Source organism: Miscanthus floridulus, chromosome 4, assembly GCF_019320115.1.
Source record: "Miscanthus floridulus cultivar M001 chromosome 4, ASM1932011v1, whole genome shotgun sequence".
Lineage (NCBI taxonomy): Eukaryota > Viridiplantae > Streptophyta > Magnoliopsida > Poales > Poaceae > Miscanthus > Miscanthus floridulus.
In genome coordinates, this window is record NC_089583.1 from 85,941,138 (window position 1) to 85,961,401 (window position 20,264).

Below are 20,264 nucleotides of genomic sequence, written 5' to 3' on the forward strand. Positions count from 1 at the left end.
GAACAAGGGAGCCAAGATCCTTGTTCTCCCGCTACAATGCTCTCCTCCCTCTCTCCGTCCTCTGATCTAGAATCCGAAACAGGGGCTCGTTCGAGATGTACAATGCTCTCTCCTTACGAGAGATCTTCTAGCATCATACTCCCATGCATCCTCAAAAGCAGCAACTCAATAGCCCCTTCACAGTTTCATAGAAGCCCCAAATGGACTCGGAGGCTCCTATCGGGTTCATAAACCTAGGGTCCCCAATGGACCCACTTCCCTGTAATACTTGGCCCAGCAGGCGATGTAGTGATAGCGCGTGTCTAGGCTAGCCTAGATACACAATGATAGGCTAAGACCATGATCCGGTCCTTGACTAGCACCTCTAGCCAAGAGACCTGGTCGGAGCCCTAACTAGAAGACCTGGCCATGGTGGAACCACAGTCTGACTCCGACCCCATTCCTCCGACAGAGGATATGCCAGACCTTTGCTCACCTCTCTTTTCTGACCGACATGGTCGGAGCCAACTGAGAACCACTAACTAGGATGCCTGCTCGGTATGGGCCCAGGGAGCAGGCAAAGCAGATAAAGTAAGGTGCTCAAGTCAACCGTAATATTGAGGACCATACCCTGCCATGCCCTATGCACCTATATGACGGTGCCATCAGGCCATGTCAGACGGAATCTATATAGCCTGCCAGACACGTCAGAGCACAAACAATATTGTGGGCGCCATCATTTGTCGTCCTAGGCGAATACTGTGTAGCCTGCCAAGTACAGCAGGTCATGAACAGTAAGGTGGGCGATGGCGGCATAAACAGTATGGCGGGCGATGGCATGCCGTACCTGACTGCGTGGGCGACAAGACTAGGTAGCACCCGTACACACACTTTCCCTTTCCGTCTTTGACCTATAAGGCCATCCCCTTCATCTATAAAAGGGGATGCGCGCTCTCATAAAAGGACATAGTCTACATGCACTCAACAACGGATAAGCTTGGACACACATAGCATATGCTCCAATACTTAACTCACATTTGAGCATCTGTCACTCTCTTTCACTTGGATCAGAGTTCGACCGGGCCTCTAGAACCCCCCCTTCTCATTCCTTACTTGTTTGTAACCCCACAACAAACTTCGAGCACCTGGGCTCGGGAATAAAGTCACTAACAGACTAAAATTGGATGTAGGGCATGTTGCCTGAACTAGTATAAATCCTATGTCATTGCGTGTTAGGCCACATCCGATCACAGCACAAGGTAAAACTACAAATATTTACTTGTCGGCCACATTTCGCACCGATAGTCACTAACATCAATTATAAACTGTCAACATAACTTGTATTTATACTTAATTCCATCACCAAACATAGGTATGGGGTTTAAACTAATAAATTTCATGAGTTTTGGTGAATCTATGTTTTTAGCAGGGTTTATCCATAAAATCGTCAAGGAGGACCTATTCATCAAAGTAAATTATGAAATTCCACTGTGAAACCGATGCGAGAAGACTCTAGAACACTCCAGAAGGCAAATTACCGAAGCGGAGACCGAGACACTGCCATGTGGGGTCGGGCAGCCCCACCTATAGGCTAGGCGGCCCTTGGGCCCACCTGTCAATCTCCGTGTCACAATGTTGGTTCTCCACCACCTCCTAGGGTTGCATCTACATCGTCCTTTAAAGTCGGTTTGATCTAAGGGCTCACGTTGGACGCTCTGGCCTATATAAACAGCCATGTACCCCCCTCCCTAGATAGATCTTGAAACCCTAATTCATATCATGAGGATCAGAGCCAGTTATCAAGAGAAGATTAGTCCTCTATAGGATCAAGTCTTATAAATAATAGTGAGATAGAGAGTGAGGAAAGAGTTTGGAGGAGGTGCCGGCCTGTCGGTGTTCTCTCTATGGCCTGTACCTTGGCAGATTCAAGTTCTATCTGAGCTTGTGTCTGAGATTTTTCTAGTAATCAACTTCTGATTCAAGTAAGCATCTTATTTATATTGTTCTTTAGGTTTACGACTCTCTTTTGAGTGTTTTATTCTTTCCTAGGGGAGTAGAGTATTAATCATAAGTGTAAGTGTGGTGCTTAGACTTAGATTAATCATGGATGCACCCATTCTGGAATGTCGTAGATCGCGTGAGTGACATAAGTTTTATATAGCATGTACTATATAGCTTTGTTGATCCTTTATAGTCCACCTCCGCCTGTAGGCGCACGTAGGACGTGGTTGCGAAGGAAAACATCCTCTTCTGGTGTCTTTCCCTAGTAATATCGCCAGTTGAATAGTAGAAGATATAAGCTTACCCAAGTCAGAACTAGAGAACTTTAGTTATCCTCTCTATGCTCCTATTTATCATAACCTTGTTGCTACCCTTAGTTAAATTAGACCATAGTTAGTCTCACACATTTCCCCATGGATACGATACTTGGAATACCTCTAGGTGAAACATCACGGGTTTGCCAAGTGCCACTGGCCAGGCACTCGGCAAAGGTCACCACTTTGCCGAGTGTCTTGTCAGCGACACTCGGCAAAGGTCGCCACTTTGCCGAGTGTCTTGTCGGCGACACTCGGCAAAGTGGCCACCTTTGCCGAGTGTCTAAGTCAATGGCGCTTGGTAAAGCGGGTACCTTTGTCGAGTGCTTGACCTTGACACTCGGCAAAGCCGCTGTCACGGTGGCGCTCGCCGTCATGGCCACTTTTCTTTGCCGAGTGTCAGATTGGTACTCGGCAAAGCCTTTGTCGAGTGCCCGATAAAGTGCACTCGGCAAAGAGGTCTTTACCGATAAATTATTTACCGAGCACCCTTTGCCGAGTGTAGCGCTCGACAAAGGCTTTGTCGAGTGCATATCGGCCTTTACCGAGTGCCTCAGGCACTCGGCAAAGAAGCCACCTCTGGTAGTGTCAATGGTTCTCCAAAACCTGAGTTGAGTCATTGAGATGAAGTGTGGATTTTCTTACATAAAATTCTCAAATTTGTTCAGCCGATCCATGGCTGGTTTCCCACATGGCAGTTTCGTTGACACGGTTTAGATACATAAATAAATACGTAAGTTAATTTCCTTTTTTGGCTGAAAAGCGTTCATATGTGAACTAATGTACTGGTAGTACTGAATTAATATATGACTAGGCTCCGTTCATTTCGTTAAAAAAACAAACTGAAATATTGTTCCGGTTAATTTGTTGTGAGAGAAAAATAATATTCTAACTAAAAACAAGCTAAAAAAGACGGATTATAAGATAAGCGAACTGTGCCTATATATAACACTGCTCCTTTTTCAAACTTCAACGCTGAAACTGAGATTAGTCGCTCTTTCTTACTACGGGTAAGGTAACCACTTATTACCAGGGTGGCTGGGTCAAAAGGCCGAAAAGGAAATTAAAAAAAAGAAAAGAACACAAAGAACCCTAAAAATCCATGTCATAGAAGCCCTAAAAAGTAGAGCGCCTCAAAGTACAGACTAGAAAAGAAAAACAGAACGAAAGTGAGCATCCATTTTTTCTAATCACACCCTCATCCTTGCTTCCTTCCCGCTATCCTTTCGCGTACTAATCGCGTCCTCGTCACTACTTGCCGAAAATGCCCTCGCCTACTCTGTACGCCGGTTCATACAAAAGAGGCCTCACGGCACACAGCACCTTGCTCACTCGCCCCTCCTCTTCCACTTCCACTCCTCGCTCGCACCAAGCCAGGTGAAGAACACGAGCAGGAAGGGGGAAGAAGAGGAGGAGGAGACCTATCAGAGCCAGATAGCCAATCAGTATCTGTACCACTACCACCAGGCACCAGATTACCGAAATCTTGTAGAGGGAAGGGAATGGCGCCGAGCAGCGTCGAGATGGCGGCTTCCATCCTGCTGTGCGCCGAGGACAGCAACAGCATCCTGGACCTCGAAGCGGAGGCCGAGAAGGAAGTGATGCTGGCGCGGAGCAGCAGGACGCGCGGGGAGCCCAGCGTGGTCTTCCCCGTGCCGTTCGAGGAATGCGTCGCCGGTTTCGTGGAGGCGGAGGCGGCGCACATGCCGCGGGAGGACTACGCCGAGAGGCTGCGCGGCGGCGGAATGGATCTCCGCGTCCGGATGGACGCCATCGACTGGATTTGGAAGGTGGGCGCTCGGTAAATGTAGTGTAGTCTCGCTCGTTCCCATACATCAGGCTATGAATCTGACAGTTAACCTCTCGACAGGTTCACACATACTACGGTTTCGGCCCTCTCACTGCCTACTTGGCCGTCAACTACTTGGACCGCTTCCTCTCGCTCTACCAGCTCCCGGTAAGAATCAAATCCGTCCGAGACGAACTGATGATGAAGCAGCACTGTTACTTCTTGGTTCTTGAAATTCTACTGCACCATATGTTCCAGTGTTTCAGTGCCGGCAATCATGTGTCTCGCCATTTCAGGAAGGCAAGGCTTGGACGACACAGCTGCTGTCCGTGGCGTGCTTGTCCCTGGCTGCCAAGATGGAGGAGACCTACGTTCCCCCGTCTCTGGACCTGCAGGTGAGATCGAGAGCAATGCAGATCACACACCACACGTTCCAGTGGGGTGCGGCCAGCCGGCCAGGCCCCGATCGTGTCGGTCGAGCTACAGACGCCCCATCTACCAGGCCTGAAACCTTGTTCCTGATCACTGTTGTTGGATCATGTCGGCCAGCAGGTCGGGGACGCGCGGTACGTGTTCGAGGCGAAGACGATCCAGAGGATGGAGCTCCTGGTGCTCAGCACGCTCAAATGGAGGATGCAAGCGGTCACTCCCTTCTCGTACATCGACTACTTCCTCCACCGGCTCACCGGCGGCGACGCGCCGAGCAGACGCGCCGTCCTTCGATCTGCGGAGCTCATCCTGTGCATCGCAAGAGGTGAGCGTCAAGCAGGAAATTCTCATGCATCCGGCGGAGTTTTCCCATAGATAGAAACCATTGGCGCATCCATTTCGATCGATCTGACGACGTTACTGTTACGAACGCATCGCAGGAACGCACTGTTTGGATTTCAGGCCCTCGGAGATCGCCGCGGCCGTCGCCGCCGCCGTGGCCGGCGAAGAGGACGCCGTGGATATCGACAGGGCTTGCTGCACCCACCATGTACATAAGGTACGCGTGCGCCTTCCCCGACCGACGTTACGGAGTTTTGTCGTCTGAGTCAGCTAGCGTCTTTCAATGCAATGCAATGCAATACGTTAGCGTTTACCGCATGCGTCGAAGTCGTAGGTTTGCATCCGTACTCGACTTGCTTGTGCAGTGCAGCTAGGCAAGGCACGCCTGCCGAAGTTGCGTGAACCGCATTTACAGCCACGGCGATTAATGCTTTGTGCTGCTGCGGTTGCAGGAGAGGGTGTCACGATGCCTTGAAGCGATCCAGGCTGCCGTGGCCCTGCCGGGCACTACCGTGCCGCAGCCGCTGCTGAAGACTGAAGGCACGAGCAGCGGCCGCAGAGCCTCTCCTTCCTCTGCCACCGTGCCGCGGAGCCCCACCGGTGTGCTGGACGCTGCAGGCTGCCTCAGCTACAGGAGCGATGACACGGCTGCTGCTGCTGCTGCCGCCTCGCATGCGAGCAGCTCCTGGTGCGACGAGGACGACGACAGCTCCCCGGTTGTTTGCAGCAAGAGGAGGAAGATTAGCAGATGATTACACCAATGATGGACGGATGAAAAGCCCATTCCGCGCCCTGATCAATGATCATCTTCTTGATAAAAGTCAAGCGGTTTTGATTGCACTGACTGAAGAGTTTGGTTTGTTGGGAGCTTTTGACGCCGGTTTCAATCAAAGTGGATGCCTGAAAGGCAAAGGAAGCGCAACCAAAAGCAGGACATTTCGGACATGACGATCCAGCAAAGGCGACGCCCAGGAATAAAGACGATCTGAGATCGTAGAAATGTACTGAATTTCGTGCGTTTTTTTTTGCAACAGTAGGCACGCAGCCACTGAGCCACCACAAGCCCACAATGGAATGGTGTTGCGAAAAAGAGCAAAGGTTTTGCAGGTTGACAAAGCTGAGACGGGACGAGACGACCAGAATAAAAGGCAGCGATGATGGGGATGATGAGGCGATGCTGACACAATGCAAGGCGTGAACTAGCTATAGATAGCTGCGTACTAGTTTGCTCTGTTCTGTAATTTCCGACCAATTTCCATTTGTATGTAAAAAGAAAAAAAATGCAAAAGAGAAAGAAAAAAATTTCTTGCGTCAAAAATTCAAAATAATGGCTAACCAACTCTTCGAATCCAAGAAGCAGGAAAGTTAAACAAGAACATAAAGACAGGACCCAGAAGAACTGGAAATGGGTTTCTTTCAGGGGTTACGAACTATCAACATCAGCAATCATCGGTTTCTCTTGCTATGAACCAACCACTAGGGCCTTGTTTAGATTGTAAATTTTTGCAATCTGGACACTGTAGCATGTTTCGTTTGTATTTGACAAACTTTGTCCAATTATGGACTAACTAGGCTCAAAAGATTCGTCTTATGATTTACAACCAAACTATGCAATTAGTTATTTTTTTTACCTATATTTAATGCTCTATGCATACGTCTAAAAATTAATGTGATGAAAAGAAAGTGAAAAAACTTGGAATTTTGAGGCCATCTAAACAAGGCCTAGGACACCACCTCGCTGCCACCAAACATTTGTTTGACTGCTTGTCTGCAAAGACCGCGGAAATCGGCTCCTTTTTTGGAAAAAAAAAAGAGCAATAAAAATAAAATAGAGGCGACATCGTCTGGGGAAACCTCGGGAACACAAACATAGCTCACAAAAGTAGTGCTACTGCCATGCCATGCAGGGCGCTTGAGTTATTTAGATTGCAAGTTTTTGTAACCCAAATTTTTCTAACCACTAAGGGTTAGAAAGTTTTCATCCTAAATCTTTGTTACTCAGAATTCCAACTCTTTGCATTGCAATAAATAAGCTTGGTCAAAGACAAAACTGTCCCTATTTATTCAAAGATTTGCATGTCCCATGCATGCTACTGCATCCTATACATTTGCTACTGCATCCTATACATTGCATGCATATGACACACACAAAATAGTTCGCAAGCACTAACAGACCCACAGATTATTACAGTCCGCAAGCAACATTATTACAACTTCTCAGCAAATAAAGCTAAAATATAAGTCCTCCACAAGCAACATTATTACAAGTTCTCAGCAATTACAAATGAAATACAAGTCCTCACAACCTATTGTACAGGTGCTCCGCAATATAATCACGAAACTCATTCATCTGTGCACGATCTTCGCTGTCAGGGGCATCAACAGTTTCAGGCTGATCAAACGAGGCCTCTGGCGGCACATAGGAAACATTTTCATCTACCAGCCCAAAGTCAACATCGTTGAGGCCACTCAATCTTATGAAGTTATGCAAAGCCATACAAGCAACTATAATCTTTGTTTGCGTTCTAGCAGGATAGCAAGGGATTTGCAACAATATGCGCCACTTCATTTTCAAAACTCCAAATGCCCTTTCAATGACATTTCTAAGCGATGAATGGGCATAATTGAATCTCTCTTTTTTACCTCGTGGTTCTGCGACGTTTTGGAAGTCTTGAATATGGTACATGGTTCCCTTGTACGGAGCCAGGTATCCTAGACGGTTTGCGTACCCGGAGTCCACGACATAGAACTTCCCTACAGCAGCACGTACCTGTAAGTGTTAAATACTTCAATTAGAAATGTCAAATGTACTAGCAGTTAGGTGGCTACCTTCGGGTGGGTGAGGAAAGTCATCCTTCCATGTAGTCATGGCATCATCGAACACTCTCATGTCATGAGCAGAGCCAGGCCATCCCGCAAGGACAAATGTAAAAATCATATCAAAGTCACAAGTAGCCATGACATTCTGTGTTGTCAGGCCCTTGCGACACAAGTGCTGTACAAACTTATCAGCAGGCACTACACAAGGCATGTGACTGCCATCTATAGCTCCTATGCAGTCCTCGAATTCAGGATAGAACCGATGGTTCATCACCCTTCGATGCCTTGTTCTAAATTCTAGGTCCCTAGGTTTAATGATATCGTCCGCGTACTTGATCACACACTTGAGCACTCTATAGAACATCGAGTGGACGGTGCCTAGTGATCTCTCAAATTTGTCCTCGGCTTGCCTAACTGACTATGGAGCACCTAGAATCTAGAGGAACATCCCTAAAGCCTCAATAGAGGTGGACTTCTTTGTGTCTCTCAGGCCATACTCAGTTTTTAACAGATTATGCAAACTATAGAACATATCTGGGGTCATTCTAAACATGTTGTAGCAGGATGTTTCATTGTGTAGCTTCCGTTCTACCCATTCCAACCCACTCATCTTTGGCACCCTGTAGTCTGCCCTATTGTAGTACTTGTCAAGGTGCATGGCATACTCAGAATACATATCATATATCAATGCAATTTCATCGTCATCATCTTCTGCCAACATGGCAAAAAAATCCTCCTCCCACTGCTGCTTCCTATCATCATCATCATCCAGCGCTGCACCAGGTTGTTGAGGTTCCTGGTACAAATGAAGTGTTGTCAGTACATATTCCAATAACCAAACATAATGATGCACCCTAACCTTAGCACATGTAACCAACTCTCACATTCACACAGCACACATCCATTGTACCACATCACTTAAACATTCATCAACCGAGCAACAACACAATAAAGTTCACAACAACAAATGGTTCATGCCACAGGTTACCACACACAAACACACACACAGGTGCATGCATTGATTAGAGGGTCTAGTTGCCGACCCTAGCGAGGTGGTCAAGGAGGACTTTTCTTCCTTCTTCATCTGCGTCCTCAAAGGTGTCCATGTCAGATTCAGAACGGGCTAATTTGAGGACTCCAACCCACAAGTGACGATTTCCCGTAGTTGCCACCAAATCTTTGGCCATCTGTATCACTTGCTTCCTCCTGGCTTTCTTTGCTTCCTCCTTGTCATCCTCTTTTTTTTGCCTGTCGGCCCAGATTTGGGATTGTCATGCAGCCTTGTTCTCCATCATGACGTTCAAATGCCTCATGTTGCTCTACATTTGACGAAGTGCTGGGCTCTTGGACTTCTTCCTAGGACTGGTACCAGTGCTGTGAGTGCTCATGCTGCTGAAGCTCCTCTTGCTGCCACTGCTGTGTGGAGTGCCGTTGTCGCCATCTTTGTCTTCGTCACTGCTAATGTACTGTGGCCCATTGCGGCCACCAGGAACATATGCGCTCTCCCCTGTGACTGCTACGCCTTGGAACATCTTGTCCATTTCTGGGAGGTACTCAGGAAGCCCATCCTTCATCTTCTGGCACTCCTTGTCCTAGAATGTAGCAAAGAGGTTATCAGAAAGCGTACGAAGATAACTTAGGAGTTGTGGGCACCTAAGAATAAGGTGTACCTCGCTGTTCTCCTCCCACCATTCATCGGTAGCATCGACAGAACCATCAGCAGAATGGCCCAATCCTGTGCTCTTGTGCTGAAGCTTCTGTATGGCTGACCATTCCCTCTTCAGTTCTCGGACCTTACTGCCAAAGGTTATGTTGTCATGAACCAACTTTGTCGCTTTAAAGTACTCCTCTGTGATATTTTTCCAACCCCACTTGCTCATCTGACCCCTATTGCAGTAGCCGAGGTCAATCTACTCACAGTACAGCTTATAGAAGACCTTAGTGTGGAAAGGACTCCACTTTGCCCTGTCAAGCCGGCTCTAAAATAATGCATAACCTAATTGCCTTAATAACCAGAGGCAACCATATGGAAACTGATACTAAAATTATCATGATAAGCAGAACATACATATGCATTCAAAGTTGTATTACTAAGTATGTTGTAACATTTTGTAATATGCATTGCATGTGACAAGTAAAAAAACTAGCCATGACAATTTGACAACCGCAGGAACAGGCCATGAGGAACAGGGCATGCATACCACTAGAACATTGATAATTTGAGAAAAACTAGTCATTTGAGGAAAACTACACATGCATGCCAGCAGCACCATGACAATCGTGTTTTGGGAATCGATCTGTACCGGGACTTGAGGAGGAGGCAAGTCATCGTCGACAGGCGGTTCCTGGCGACGGCGTGCACCGCGGCCCCTAGAACCGCTAGCGCCGCCAGATGCGAAGCCACGTTGACGAGGAGGGACGGCACCGGCACCACCGCTACCAGAGGCCCCATGAGGCAGGCGAAGGCCTAGTGAACCCCTGTCGCTGCGTGAAGGCATGCGCACAGCAGGGGGGCAAAACTGCCGCTGCCGCCGTCTTGAGCCCCGGACTGCAGGATTCCCTAGTAGGCGTGCATGTCCGCCCAGGACTGCCTGGCGTTGAGGTCGAGCGAATCCAGCCTCGGCTGGCTAGGGGTGGGGTTGCTCGAAGACGGGAAGCCAGGAGGCGGTGCGCCGGCAGAGGTGTGCGCACCGGAGGCGGAGAACGACGGCGGCTGGGACAGGAAGTCCCTGGTGTGGCCGCCGTCGCCGAAGCCGGAGTTCAAGGCGCCATCGCCGTAGCCGGAGTTCAAGCCGCCAACGCCGTAGCCGGAGTTGAAGCCGCCGCCTAAGCCGGAGGCGTAGCCGTCGTCGTTGAACTGGTGGCCGTCGTTGTCGTCCCCGTTGAACCCCTCCATAGCGCACGATGGGTAGAAGGACGCCGGATCTCGACGAGGATGGGGTGGATCTCGCTCAGGACGGCGTGGATCTAGCGTAGGAGAGAGCGGCGGTGGCGGTGCTATATGGCGTCTGCTGCGGCTAGGGTTTCGAAGGCGAGAGGAGCTGGTGCTGGTGAAAGGATAAGGGAGAGGGAGATGGTGTGTATTGTGGTGAAGGATGGCAGATCTGGACGAACGGCGGGGGAGGAGAGAACGGCGGCGGCGGAGGGAGACAGCGGCGGCGCGGGGAGAGCGAGCTGGGGGAGAGCTGGGGGAGACAGCGGCCGAATGGATAGGGTTGGGGGGTGAGCGGCGCGGGGTTCAGGGGTATAGGGCGTCCAGTGTGCGCCCTGAGACAATTTTGGCTGGGCCCAAAATTTTTCCACCCCACAACTTTTGCAGCCCAAAATTTTTTCAGCCAACCCGTTTAGATTCCGAATTCAAGATGTTAGAAAAACTTGCAATTTGGACCTCATCTAAACAAGGCCTAGAAAAGAACGGAAAAGAACGTAACTACGCGTTAGGTACCAGCAAAAAATAGTTCACATTCAACCAAATTTCTAGTAAATACTATTCATATTTATGGCTCTAAAAAATACATTACAAAAATATATTTCGTAATTAATCTAATAATATTTATTTGATATCATGAATATTGATAATTTTTTATTTATAATTGATCGAACTTAAGATATAAAACCATGATACTGTGAATTGCATTCTTCCTAAAAAAAAAACACTGTGTCGATGCGAGCTTACGGCCCTTTCTTAATTTGCGATTTTATTATTATGCCTTGATGAACTGGGTTTCTTTTTCAGGTGACGCGCGCGCTGCCATGTTTAAGTTTAACCCTGTCGTGCTTGTCATGTGTTGCAAGCATATGCAAGGACAGTTAAGTACTTGCAGACAAGCATCACTGCTAAACAACACTAGGTTACTGTTCAGTTCCCACTTGAGGCGGGAAAGTTGCCTTGGCATTTCTTATTGGCCCTTCTCCAAAAGTGCACTATGCAAAAAGAAGATTTCTCGTCACATCAAACTTGCGGTATATACATGGAGTACTAAATGTAGATGAAATCAAAAACTAATTGCACAGTTTACTTTACCTTTGCGAGACGAATCTTTTGAGCCTAATTAGTCAATGTTTGGACAATAATTCACAAATACAAATGAAATGCTACAGTGGAGAATCGTGCACTATGCAAAGTTTGCAGGTGCAAACTTTGCCGAACTAAACGCGCCCTTGTTATCTTGAATTCATAGCGTATGTTAATGTCAATACATATTTACGATAGTTGGGTTACTATAACACATGAGATATTTACCGTAACGTTATAGTAAATCACTTAGTAAGGAGTTACTATAATCTCGTAAATTAACATAGTAATTATCGTAACTTAAAGTGGCTACAGAATAAGTTATTTTGTAACCAGCTACAGGATATATATATAAATTTGATCTCGCAGTAGCGGAAGAGATGTTTAGGCAACTAGTGCACTATACTTTCGGTATTCTCCATAGACCATCACTTGCACGTATTTATGGCTGGCCGGCATTGTATAAGCCTGCAATCTGCGGTTGCACGTCACCTAACCCCTGACTGTCAAACCTTGGATGAATACACAAATGGTCCCTCATCAGGCCGATAAGTTTTCCTATCTTCGGCTTCGCACCAAAGCTGCGAGGTTCATTAAAATCGTATCCAATAGATACATCCACCGTATCCGGAGACAGTCGCACAGGACAAGAGCAAGAGCACACGCATTTTTCTTCGCCTCATCAGCTCAGCCAGTTGCATGCACGGCGTATAGAGATACGAGACGCTACGCTTTCTTATACCCAGCGGCTGTGTTGCCAGCTTCCTTTTGCTGCTGGTTTCAGGAACCTCCTTGGTAGGAAGCGGGCACGTCGGCCCCCACGAGACGCATGGCATGGTCGCATCGCATGGACCCCAATGATTCTCTTGCATGATGCGCCAGTGTCCTGTCCCGAGATGCGCGCCAATTTTGGGCTTGGGCGGTAAATTCAGCGGCAAATCAACAAGCGAACAAGACATATGCATGCACATCCACAGAACTGGGTGCTGCACCTGCACTGCTGGTACTGCCGCTGCCGATCGCTGGGCCGGCCGGGTTTACCTTTAGCGGCCTGGGAAGGAATAAACCCACGCCGCGCTAACCTCGCCCCAACTGTAACAATAGTCGGGTCGTCCGGCAGCCCGGCACCGTAGTAGCCGCGTGTCTGCCTGGCCAAAGGTTTCCAGGTGGGATCGCGCGCCGAGACCGGCCGTGGTCGGCGAGACGGCGACGCGCCCCATACCGTCGCTTTGGACGCGCGCGTCGTCCCCGCCGGGGCTGACGACGGCACAAGAGCACAAACAGGTGGTGGGTCTCGGAGCTGCAGACTGCTGTGCAATTGTCAGCGTGGTCAAATGCCGGGGGCCAGCAGTGTGCGAGCTTGATAGGCCAGATCGCCAGAGTACTATACACCAGTGTGGTAGGTCCATCGTTTAGCCCTAACAAGAATGAAATTGACAATACAGATCATGGATGATGGTACCGCTGCACAGAGTACCGAGCAAACAAACAATTGTTTCACCATCATGATTCATGGGACATTGGGACGCCGGGGACCTGATGAAAGTTTGGATCCATCGGGACCGTGTCTACGTCTGGTAGATCTTTTTCCTTTTAAAAGGAAAGCTTGTGCGATTTCGTGACGGTGGTCGACTGGCTGTATCTCAAATATGATGCGATAACAGTTAGCATTTGGATGTATTCGAATTCAGCTCAATCCACATGTCATGTGTTGAGGTAGATTAGAGTGGAACTTAAACTGAATCCCACCCCACTAGTACAGAAACAAACTGTATTTCCGGTTGGGAAACCCCTTCGGTCCCGGTTTTCCAACCAGGAGCACGAATCCAGGACTAAAGGGCCTCTCTTTTAGTCCCGATTTCTCGCCCGGGACTAAAGATTCATCTTTAGTCCCGGTTGGTATTACCAACCGGGATTAAATGTTTTCTTTTTTTTTCTTTCTATTTTTAATTGATGATTCGTTTTGGTTTTCGAATAGATTTTCGAATACGCATTCTACGCTGCTAATAATATACGTATTCTACACGTTTATAATATTCGAACATTTTGTACAAACTAAAATATAAAACTAACGTATATATTATATGCATATACATATATTGTACGTTATTTTATGTACATATAATATATATATATATTATAAATAAAGCTTGCATTATATATTCTATCATATCCTTGGCATAACAAATTCACTTCATCTGGTTTGGCTTCCATGTTTCGTTCATGTCATTGTAGAACTCGCCGGCGGGGTTTAAGACCTGGTCATTAAGAAATCCTGCTATGGTCTCTTGAATTGCTTTCAGTTGATCACGTTATATGACTTTTTTCTTCAACCATAGAGTCTTCAATAAAAATTAAAGGAAAAGTATTAATATATACTTATATATATATATATATATATATATATATATATATATATATATATATATATATGTTGGTCACGTGATTACTTATATATATGAGCAATAAAAGAAATTGTGAATATATGAATATATTTATATAACGTACTTTGAGGATCTCTTCAGGAGTTTTTTTAATATGCCATGATGAACTCGTAAACATAGTATCCGCAATAGTTGGTCCCCTGTTCTTGCCTTAGAACCCACTTTTACGAGAAAAAAGATCTGGTGAATTGAAAGCATGCATGGTGTTAATTGAATTATATATATATAAATGTAGCTAGTACTTACTTTGTGTGCGATTACATCCAGTGGCACTTTGCAATGTTTCATGTGGTGTTCCTTAATAAAACCTTTTCAAACATTGCGTACAATAAAATAAAAAATTAATTTGGTCTTTAATAATTGTTACAGTTAAGAGATCGGGGTATATATAGTTGCTAGAGAGACCAAATTACCCTTGGATAATATCCATTATGTCTTGGTACTCTGTTTGCTCTTTTCTTAACGAGTCTAAGATACTCAACCGACTATTGGCCATATCGATGACCATCAATATCTAGTGATTGTTGCATATGTTTTTATACACAAATATGATCGACATTAACTAGAGTCAACATATATATATATGGGAGATAGTTTAGCTAGTAAGCAAATAATTAAATAAATGTCCATATGATCGACATTAATTATTTAACACTCATTTGAAGTTGTAGGGGAAGAGTATGTCCTTGTTTTGTTGGTTCACTAAGAACCTCATGAGATTTTTTTTGAGTTCAGCTTTCCATTCAGGCGGGGGATTAGGGTGTTTGAATATGACATTTGGATCAACGAAACCAACATCATTATCCTTTCTCTTTCTAAGTTCTGTCATCTCATATCTGCATATATAAAAATATAGTGTGAGGATATATAATTTATATATATATATGTGTGTGTAGCTTTATATATATACACTTTAATAGTAGAAAATAATCACACTTACAGACAATAGCAGCTAATAAGACTTTTGTCGAGAGAGTCCAGGTGGCATAGTTGGTGTAATTCTAAAAACTCGACATATATAACGTCATCGCCATGGAAGTAATGTTGGTTTCTAACTCTGACAGAAATAAAGGTCGTCTCTCCCCGTTCACATGCCGCCACGTACCACTTGTTTAGCAGGTACATTTGCATACCTAGTTCACCTAAGGCCTTAGGGTTGTATAGACTCTTTTCATGTTCAAATTTCTTTCAAGGATCCACTTTCGGAGTAGATGGTCCTTCAGCGAGTACTTGGGCAAGGTCCAAACCAGTATCCTCGTAAAACCGAACTAGGTCCTCAAAATCGACGTCCAGTAAGTCTAAGTTTGAACCATATTCATTACGAATGACAAGAGGGGAGACTAATTGTTGCGATTGTTGTCTGAGTTGTGCAACACCTTTCCCTGCTCTAGTCTTTTTCTGCGCCGTCTCAAATGACTTGGTAAGAGAGCGGTCGTAGTCCGATTTTGGCAGGGTCTTTTGAGATTCTCGTTTTTTCTGGTCCACCTTTTTTCTTAGAAGATCTGGAGGTAGGTAGAAGTACAATTTCTCTGGGTTCTCCCTCGCTTCTCGTTGCTTTCTTACTTTTTCGAAGAAACTGTTCACATCTTTTTGTACTGCAGCATTTAATTCCTTTTCACTTTTCTCGTAAGATAGTTTTTGGGGAATAACTGGATTAGAGGAGGCTTTCTTCTTTGTCGGCTGGTGGGCCAACGGCTTCGTTTGCGGGGCGGACCTCTTAGGAGCTGGCTGCTTCTTGGTCATCAAGGGAGACGGGGCAGCTGTTGGAGACCTCTTTGGAGGCGCTGGAGATCTCCTTAGAGGTGGCGGCGGTGGCGGCGTTGCATAATCATTGTCCGGAGCACTATGATGATCTGGAGATTGAATAATTGGACTTAGGTTGGCAGAGGCCCTGCTGTGTGAGTACAAAAAAGAATAATTAGGTATAAGAAATTATTATTATTAATCATGCATGTCAATAGAAAATTAGTGAAAAAATGGTTTCGTTCACTTTTGTCCGCACCTATTGTCTGACAGTTGAGGAAGCGGCGATGAACTAGAGACCCTGAGAATAATGATGTAGCGCTTGCGCCATAGTATGAATGTCTTCTCTACTTCTTCTAGAGTCTTCTCCCCATCACCTCCTAGAATGTCAAGAGCTAGATCACTAAAACCTTTGTTAACTCTATCTACTGAGACGCTAACATATCCAGGTGATATTATTGCTCCATGGATTCTTGATGTCTTAGTAGGATCTGGAGGAGAAAAAACACCGAGAGCCACCATGATTGTGGCATTCCTTTTTGAAATATGTAGCTCACATGATGTAAACGGTGCAGAGATGTCATCCACGGGGAAACGTAGCATTGCGTCATCTTAATTTGGCAACTCCTTGGAAGCGCAGCTGCTTTTCAACTGATCAGGGGGGGCTAATATTAATGTTGATTCCTAGATCTAATGCCTGCCTTCTAGCTTGCTATGTGCACTTGTTTTATGATTTCCTCCTGCATTCTAGCTTGCATGTCTTTTTCGCGCTCCTGTGCTTGAAGCAACGCCTCCCGTGATACACGAACATATTCCTCCAACCTGCTGATCCGCGCTGCTTCCTCATCCTTCCTTCTCTGTCGACTTCTGTAGGTATCTCTGTCGTTAAGGAAACCATGCTCCCAAAAAATATTCCGTCCTAAACCTCTCATTCGACCACTATGTTCAGCAGTCCTAATGGCATACGTAAGTTTATCCTTCTCTCTATTGGGCCTGAACGCACCAATAGCTTTAGCTTGTAGAGCATAAGAAAATTTTTATATTACTCTTTTAAGTTTTGTGCTATGAACCAGCTTTCCGGTCTCTAGGTTTAGTCTTCCCCCATGAGCGAAAAATCAATTCTTCACGCGTTTGGGCCAATTGAGTGATTCTGGTGTGATACCCTTGGCAAGAATGTCCGCTTTCATTTTTTCCCACTTAGGAATGACAGTCGCGTAGCCACCTGATCCCATGCCATGGTGGTATACCTTCTGTCGGGCATTCTCTTGGTTCCTTCTCACCCGTTCCTCACCCTCTTCTGATGTCTTGTACTATACAAAATTATTCCAGTAGGGCCTCAACTTCGCGAGCAGACCCCTAGTATTGAAATTAGGCGTTAGGTTCTTCTTGACATATTTCGTGTATAGGGATTTCTTCTAAGTCTGGAATTGTGTGGCCATCTTCTTCATAGCCCACTTTCGAACTAGCTCCTTCAATTCATCATCATTGATATCATCATAATCATCCGCTTGTAACATGAAATGTTGAAGGATATCATCCCAAATTAAATTCTTATCAAGATCAGAGACAAAACTAACATAAGGCTCGTTGATCTTTTGCTTCCATTTATGGGCACTAATCGAAAGTCTATCCCTTATAAGGTACCCACAGTGTTGCATGAATTTCCTTACATATGGACCAAGTGGTTCGCCTGTCTCGATATTGAATTCCAATATTATGTAGCGCCCCTCCAATGGCTTTTTCGGGCCTCGAATATTTTTGCTTTTCGCCGTTGTGGTCGTCAATCCAGAGGGCTACGTATAAAAAGGAATAAATAAATATCATGTGTACACATAATAGATGATAGATATTCAAATATATATATATATATATAATATTCAAATATGTATATAAAAATATATACCTCACCAGTATTTTCTTGCACAATATTTTCTTGCTTATTTTCAAGAGCCAGGTATTGACTCCCGTCATCTATATCCTGCTAGTCACCATCAGCAAATTGAGTGTCGGTGTTGATAATATCCATCATTTCTTCATCCATGTTGTCTCTCGGAGCAGCCATCTAGCTTTTACATCACTAGATATATCTATAAAAAATAAAAACCATATATCTATAAAAATGGATCGAGTCATGTGCTTAAAATTAATTAAATAACTACACTCAAAATTCAAGTCACCAAAGCATAACTTTGATTTCTTATTTTCTAGAAATAATTATTGCCAAGTGATATATATAACAAATTTATATATATAACAATATAAATTTAAAACTCTCTAATATGTATAACAAACATATATATATATATATATATATATATATAATACAAATTTATAACTCTCTAATATGTATGTATAACTAATTTATGTATATAACAATATAAATTTATAACTCTAATATATATGTATAACAAATTTAGCTATATAACAATATAAATTTATAACTCTCTAATATAGATGCATAACAAATTTATATATATATATATATATAAATACAAATTTATAACTCTCTAATATATATATATATATATAAATAACAATTTTATATATATAACAATACAAATTTATAACTCTCTAATATATATATAACAAATTTATATATATCAATACATAGTACGTTGGGCCAGCGGCGTTGGGGCGACCGGGCGGCCATCGCGGAGGAGGCGCATGGGGTTCTGCGGCGGCGTTGGTGGCGCGCGGGGCGGCTGGCGTTGGGGCGGCTGGCCGTTGCGGAGGAGGCGCATGGGGTTCTATGGCGGCGGGAGCCGCGCGGCGTCGAAGAGGTGGCCACGGGCGACGGTGACGAGGGCGGCGGCAGAGGCAGTGGCGACGGGCGACGAAGACAAAGAGTGAGGAGGAAGAAGAAACGACCGCCTTATATAGGGGAGGGACCTTTAGTCCCGGCTCCTATAAACGTCCGGGATGAAAAGACCTTTAGTCCCGACTGGTATTACGAGCCGGGACTAAAGGTGTATTTTGGCGAGCCATAAAAAATGCAGCCCACCTTTAGTCCCGGGTGGTAGATCTACCCGGGACTAAAGTTGGGCTGCAGTTTCACTTCCCGCCCGTTTCAAGCTCCATTTGTTTGTTTATATATTTCTTTCTATAAAATGTTAAAGTCTTGTTAATTGCACAGTAAATTAAATACAAGGCATAAAATTGTTTTAAAAGAATATGGATTTACTTTTGCTTTATTGCACACAGGAAAATTGTGTGACTTAAAGTTTTTTGTTTTTTCTTATAAATATTGAAACATAATGTCATTAATAATTACTATTTCATTAATGCAAAAATGTAGTGTTTATTTTAAATCATTAAAACTTTTTGTTTTCGATTGGAAATTTGTTTTCACGTCATTTTAACATAAATCTTTTCATTTTTTCATCACTCATTGTCCAAAAGCGACATGGAAATCCCACCATCAAACACAAATTTAATCTGAACAAAGAAAAAAAGGAAACACCTAATAAACATCTCTGAATTCACAATTATTACATAATACCTCTAATACACACTATTAAACATCACTATATATATCAAGCGGACACAGTAGTGAACTTCTTCTTAACGTATATCCCTTGATTATAATCACGCCGTAACCATGGAGTGTCCTCATCATTTAGCTGGATGCTTAGGTCTTTGTTCACTGTGAAGGGTGGAATTCGGTCATCCTTTTCATAATCTTCTGATATATCTGACTTATCTTCAATTCCGACGATGTTTCTTTTCTCTGAAAGAACTATGTGGCGCTTTGGCTCATTGATTGGGTCGTTGTTGTTTTTTCCTCTGTTCGATTTTGTAGACATATCCTTGACATAGAACGCCTAATTCACATCTTTGGCAAGGACAAATGGTTCATCTTTGTACCCAATAATGTTGAGGTCGACGGTTGTCATTCCATACTAGTTGTTGACTGCTACCCCGCCTCCAGTCGCCTTTACCTATTAGCACTTGAACAAAGGCACCTTAAAAGTAGGTGCATAGTTTAGTTCCCATATCTCCTATATGCGGCCATAATATGTTTGCTTATTTCCATTAGGGTCGGTGGCATCTATGCGGATACCACTATTTTGGTTGGTGCTCCTTTTATCTTGGGCTACTGTGTAAAATGTATTTCCATTTATCTCATATCATTTGTATGTGAGGATATGTCACGATGGCTGCCTAGCCAACAAACACAGTTGCTCATCAATACTCTCATCACTCTAACATTCTTTTTGCAACCAGTCGCTGAAATTTTCCATGTGCTGACGCGTAATCCAAGCTTCAGACTTCCCTAGAAACTTGGATCGGAGCAACTCTTTATGTGTCTCGATATACGGATCCACCAAGGAGAAGTTTTGTAGAACTATGTAGTGTGCTTTATTAAAATAATTATCCTGCGTACCAAT

At 44.7% G+C, this 20,264-nt stretch overlaps 2 protein-coding genes across 3 annotated transcripts; one reads left to right on the top strand and one right to left on the bottom strand.

Annotated features, from left to right (window-relative positions):
- The first annotated feature begins 3,638 nt into the window (after nt 1–3,638).
- LOC136551952 (cyclin-D4-1-like) lies at nt 3,639–6,152 on the top strand. 2 transcript variants are annotated; one of them, XM_066543476.1, is made up of 6 exons: nt 3,639–4,084; nt 4,165–4,251; nt 4,380–4,478; nt 4,633–4,837; nt 4,953–5,071; nt 5,307–6,152. In XM_066543476.1, exons 1-6 carry the CDS (start codon nt 3,797–3,799, stop codon nt 5,604–5,606), a joined length of 1,098 nt encoding a protein of 365 aa, XP_066399573.1. In that variant the 5' UTR covers nt 3,639–3,796; the 3' UTR covers nt 5,607–6,152. The 2 variants fall into 2 exon arrangements, with proteins under 2 accessions (XP_066399573.1, XP_066399574.1); XM_066543477.1 differs by having other exon boundaries at nt 4,636–4,837.
- A 1,001-nt stretch (nt 6,153–7,153) lies between these two features.
- LOC136548743 (uncharacterized) lies at nt 7,154–8,395 on the bottom strand. Its single transcript, XM_066540161.1, has 2 exons — nt 8,267–8,395; nt 7,154–7,624 (listed from the first exon to the last, which is right to left on the bottom strand). Exons 1-2 carry the CDS (start codon nt 8,393–8,395, stop codon nt 7,154–7,156), a joined length of 600 nt encoding a protein of 199 aa, XP_066396258.1.
- Between the last annotated feature and the right edge of the window lie 11,869 nt (nt 8,396–20,264).